The 5,339-nt window shown below is 57.8% G+C and overlaps 1 protein-coding gene across 1 annotated transcript; it reads left to right on the top strand.

Moving 5' to 3' along the window:
- Positions 1-354: 354 nt before the first annotated feature.
- On the top strand, positions 355-5,339 carry FIGNL2 (fidgetin like 2). The gene is made up of 2 exons (XM_042815233.1): positions 355-594; positions 2,271-5,339. The coding sequence occupies exon 2, from the start codon at positions 2,282-2,284 to the stop codon at positions 4,433-4,435; it is 2,154 nt and encodes a 717-aa protein (XP_042671167.1). The 5' UTR covers positions 355-594; positions 2,271-2,281; the 3' UTR covers positions 4,436-5,339.

The following is a 5,339-nucleotide window of genomic DNA, read 5'->3' on the forward strand; positions in this document are numbered from 1 at the left end:
GCCCTTCCGTGCTCTGATCGCTGCGCTGATGCACGGCTGCGTTTCGTTCTGCTGTGCTGCTCTGGGATGGAGCTGTAGCGCCGCATCCCCGGGGCTGCCCGCCCTCCTCAGGGCGCTGCAAAGCAATCGCTGCGCTTCCTTTAAGCACTGATTTTTAGGCTTTGGGTGCTGGCATCCATCCACGCTACAGGGGGAAGAGCAAATTGCATTTCTCTGCTTGGCATTTCCAACACTGAGGGGGTTCTGAGCACCCATAGGAAGCATTTTTGAGGTTTGGGTCCTGATCTAGAAAGCACATCTCTGTTCAGTGCACCTAGCAAGGGTGGAAACTCATGGTGCTTCAGCCCTCCCCCCCCCCAAAACACACCTCTACATAATGCCTCACTCCTCAGCAAAGCCTCATTTTTCCCTTCCGTAGCTCCTCGGTGCCTCTGCTCCCTTCTGGCCCTGCATTCTGCTCATGCACAGCTCAGGGCAAGAACTGCAGCAGGAGCAGAGCTTTGCTGGGAAGCTGTCTTTGTGCTCGGTGGAAAGGCCCTTTCCTGCACACCAGCTCTGGCCGAGCGTTTATCTCTCGGTAGCACTTTAATAATGGTGAGTAAACGCAGGGGGGGATGGCAGATAAAGCCAGGCAAAGCCGCCATTTAAATCCTCTTGTGGAAGTTTGATATCCAAAGTGGAAGTACAAATGCCATATAAGTCAATTAAAGCATTAAGTAATCTAATTGTGCCGCGGTCACAAAGTGGCTTAAAGGCTGAATGGGGCGTGAGGGCCCTCCTGCTCCCACTGCAGCTTTGTATGGGGCTGGGGGGGCCGCTGGGGGGCTCAGCACGGCAGATAACAATGGGGCCGGGGGCTGCCATGGCTCTTCTGCCTTTTCTTCCCCAGCAGGGACGTTCACCACTACGAGGGGTTGAGCAGAGGGACTCAGGCCCAGGTGGGACAGCTTCCATGTGCAAGTCCACGTCCCCAGCTGCCCTGGGCACGGGGGAGACGCACGGCTCCCACCCAGGCTTTGTTCCCTGAGCAGGAACACGTGGGGTTGGCTGGGGCTGCTCTGTTCCCTGTGCCATCCTCCCCGTTGCGTTGCTGCAGAGCTGTCTGTGCTCTGCCCCCTCCCTCCTTGCTGAGAATTCACCAAATGCTATTAATGCATTGGCAGAGCAGTTAATATGGGTGCCCTGCGTGCAGCCAGGAGTTGGACTCAGCGATCCTTACGGGTCCCTCCCGACCCAAGATATTCTACAGTTTCAGTGATAATATGCCATAAAACTATTAATATGTTAATGCAATGCGATGCAAAACGCAGCAATGACAGCAGAGCAGCAAAGCCCTGTGCTGCAGCAAGTGAGGACTTGCTCAAATGCGACAGCCAGGGACACAGAAACAAAGGAAAGGAGCTGCTTACCTTCCGAAAGCCTCGGGTACACAGGGATCTCCAAAGAGATGCCCTCCCCTCCGCTGCCAACCCTTAAATGAGGTCTAGGAAGGGGTGGATCCTGGCTCCAGCCCTTCCATCACTAGGGTGCATTGCAGGGCCTGGGTTCGCCCTGCTTTCCCACCAGGTTCTCAATCACTGGGGCAAGCCATTATTGATATTCCGTTCATTGTAATTATTATATATCTATTAAGATGTTGTTAATGCTGGGTGTGCAGTGGCCAGCCAACGCCTGGCTTCTGATCCAGGTGAAACAAACAGAGCAGGATGCTGGGACTGGAGCTGCTGCTGGGGTTTGGGAGGGCCTGGTACGATAGCATGGATGTTGTCTTCTGTTGGGTGATGGGTCGGTTTGATGATGTGGGTGCTGTTTTCTGTTGGATCATCAAAACTTGATCTGGATGATTGCTCTGAAGTACTTGTTGGGAGTGTCTGCATCAGTGGTGCAAGGTGTTTGCACTGATGATGCAAAAGGGTGGTGGGGGGCGTTTTTGACTCTGAGATGTATAATTTAGGATACAGACGTTGGAAGTAGATGGTCTTGAAGGTCCCTTCCAATGCAAGCCTTTCTGTGATTCTGTAATTCCTCAATTCTGTCTGATTGGGATCAGGAGGTGCAACACGGTCCGGGGGAAGGGTGGTTTGGTGGGTTTTGAGCAGTGCAGAAGGGCGCTTGTCCCAATTTTGGGGGTGTCACGCTGCTGTAGATGTGGCACTTGGGGATGTGGTCTGGTGGACGTGGCTCGATGGACTTAGACTGGATGGGTTAGACTTCGATGATCCTGGGGGTCTTTGACACCTTAACGATACCACGATCCCTGTGTCCTGTAGGTCTGTCGAAGATGCACTGGTCACCAGAGCATGCCCAGTCCCTGAACCAGTGGCCAGAGCAGCACCTCGACGTCTCCTCCACCACCTCCTCACCAGCCCACAAGTCCGACCTCTACCCCAGCACCCGCCAGCGCTTCAACTACGCCTGGGCCAACGACGACATCTCAGCACTCACCGCCTCCAACCTCCTCAAGAGGTACGCCGAGAAATACTCGGGGGTGCTGGATGCGCCCTACGAGCGCCCGGCGCTGAGCGGCTATGGGGATGGCGCCTTCGGGCCCGTTAACGGGCAGAAAGGGGACGGTGAGCCCTGGCCTGTGCCTCACGGCTCCGACGGCGCCTACCCACTGACCCCCATCCACGATGGCCTCCCCGGTGCCAAGGCCGTGGTGCCGCCCGCCGTGCCGGCCGGTAGCGCTCCGCTGGGGCTCGCCGGCTCCCCGGTGGTGTCGGCCAACCTCGCCGATCCCATCTACGCCGGGAATTCGTGCGGAGCGGCGGGCGGCTCCGGCGGGCTGGGCTCATCTCAGGAGTACCCTGCGGGCTACGGCAGCACCTACTTGCCCTCCGGCTACTGCGGCCAGCCCAGCACAGCACTTGCCCCTCCGCACCCACCCACCCTGCACAGCTCGGGGCTCCTGCAGCCCACGCACCCCTCATCCGCCCTGGTGCCGGGCTACGGTTCCTCCGGCCCCGTCTACAACTACGCCTCGGGCAGCTACGCCACGCAGCCGGGCTATGGAGCCATCCACCCACCCCATCCCTCTGCTTCCTACCTGCCCTCAGGCATCGCAGCCCCCACCCCGCTGCCGGCCCCCGGGCCCACCACTCGTCCATCTGTGGTGCCAACCTATGGCTACCAAGCCGCCGGATTGGCTTCGTTGGCTGTGCCGCCTTTGGGCACCGAGGCGACGGGCACCTTGAAGAGGAAAGCTTTCGATATCTCCGGTGGGGAGGATGAAGCAGAGGGCAGATATCGGAAATACAGCTACGAGCAGCCAAAGTCCCCCTACCCCATGTCGGACAACGGCGAGTGCCGAGGCAACGGCTTCCCCAGTGCCAGCAAGCGGCCGGCGGGCAGCGCTGAGGAGCACGGCAGTAAATATGGTGGGCAGGCGATGAAGAGCGTGGTCTCACCGCCCTACGGAGCTGGGGATGCCCCACTGCGACCCACAGAGTCCTTCGAGAAGTTCAGCCCTCCCCTTGCCAACGGGGAGCGGGCGGCCGAGCCGGGACACCCCTTCCCTTTGAGGCTGCCACCCAAAGCGCCCGTCTTCAGCAGCCAAGCAGTGGAGGAGCAACCCAAAAACGTTGACCCTCTGGTGTTGGAGTTGGTGAACACCAAGATCGTGGAGCGCGGGCCGCCCGTGCAGTGGACGGACATCGCCGGGCAGGTCTCCATCAAAGCAGCCATTGAGGAGGAGCTGGTGTGGCCCATCCTGCGACCCGGTGCCTACACTGGGGCGAGCAGGCTGCCCAGAACCATCCTCCTGTTTGGGCCGCACGGCACCGGGAAGACCCTCCTGAGCCGCTGCATCTCCACCCAGCTGGGCTCCACGCTGCTGAAGCTCAGCGCCGCTGCCCTGCTCACCACCTGGAAAGCCGAAGCCGAGAAGATCCTCCAGACCGTCTTCTTTGTGGCCAAGTGCCGACAGCCCTCGGTGGTGCTCATCATGGAGGTGGAATCCTTGCTGGTGGCCCAGGACGGCGGCCAGGCTGGAAACCTCAAGTCTCAGCTCCTCTCCTACTTGGACAATGTAGCTACCTCGACCGAGCAAAACGTGGTCATCATAGGGACCACCTCACGGCCCGGCAGCATGGACGAAGCTTCCCACCGGCGCTTTGCCAAACGTTTCTACATCTCCCCACCGGACAGCATCGCCCGGAGGCAGATCCTCCACCACGCTTTGGCTCAGCAGAGCTCCTGCCTGAGCGAGCGGGAGATGGCGTCCCTGGTACAGCACACCGAGAGCTTCTCGGGCAGCGAGCTGATCCAGCTCTGCCAGCACGCTGGGGCCACCACGCTGCACGGCTTGCCGGGCCAGATCCAACCCACCTCCTACAAGGACTTTGAGAAGGCCTTTTGCAAGGTCCGCCCCGCCGCCTCGCAGAAGGAGCTGGACTTGTTTGCTGAGTGGGATAAGATGTACGGGTCCAGGCACTGACCGGGAAGACCCGGCCACAACCAACATACCTCTTTCTTAGGGTTTCTGATAGGACTGGGCTTTTTTGGTCCTTTGTTTTTCTGAAGCAGTCGCTCGTTGAACTCAGGATAACCTATTTATTGTTCACCCGCCTCCCCTTGCAGCCGTTTCCAGACCGTAGAACCGCAGGATCACAGAACCGTAGAATGGGTCGAGTTGGAAGGGAACCTGAAGGTTCATCCAGTGCAACGGCCGTGCAGTGAGCATCCACATCTCGGTCACAGAACCACGGCGTCGGTTGAATTGGAAGGGAACCTTCAGGGTCACCCAACTCCAACTGCTGTGCGGGGGGCCGTCGAGAGCTCAGTCGTAGAACCAGGGAATGGTTGAGTTGGAAGGGACCCCGAAGGATCAGCGGCGCAACTCCGTGCCGCGAACATCCAGGCCTCCATCGCAGAGCCGTAGGGAACCTCGAGGGTCGTCCTCTCCAACTCCTGTGGGCATCCGCAGCTCCACCGCGTCGCTCAGATGCGATGAGCAGAGCTGAAAACGCGCCGCAATTAAAGCTTTTATTAATTACAGCGGATGGGTGCTCACATCCCCATGCCTGCGTGCGGAGGTTTTCCTTCTTCTCGCTTATTCCCAACCAAAACATCGACCGCAGCGACGGAGGAAGCGGCACAGGGAGGTGGGGGGACCACAGAACCCAGGGCTTTGGAGTAAAATGCTGTAGATTGTTTAATTTACTAGACTTCGTTTTTATTTTTGTAAGCTGCGTAGGTTGGTTTTGTTGTTTTTTTTTTTTTTTTTTTTTTTTTGGTGGATTTTTTTTTTTTTTTGCTGTTTTTCGTTTTGTTTCGTTTTCTTTCGAACTACTCAGGAAATTGAATGACCTCAGCATTGAAAAAAAAAAAAAGGAAAAAAA

This window comes from Centrocercus urophasianus, unplaced genomic scaffold (assembly GCF_019232065.1).
Source record: "Centrocercus urophasianus isolate 14NV4802_14NV808 unplaced genomic scaffold, USGS_Curo_1.0 seq_1438, whole genome shotgun sequence".
Lineage (NCBI taxonomy): Eukaryota > Metazoa > Chordata > Aves > Galliformes > Phasianidae > Centrocercus > Centrocercus urophasianus.

Coding starts and splice junctions, on each gene's coding strand:
- FIGNL2 (XM_042815233.1), top strand. CDS start 2,282: ATGCACTGGTCACCAGAGCATGCCCAGTCCCTGAACCAGTGGCCAGAG.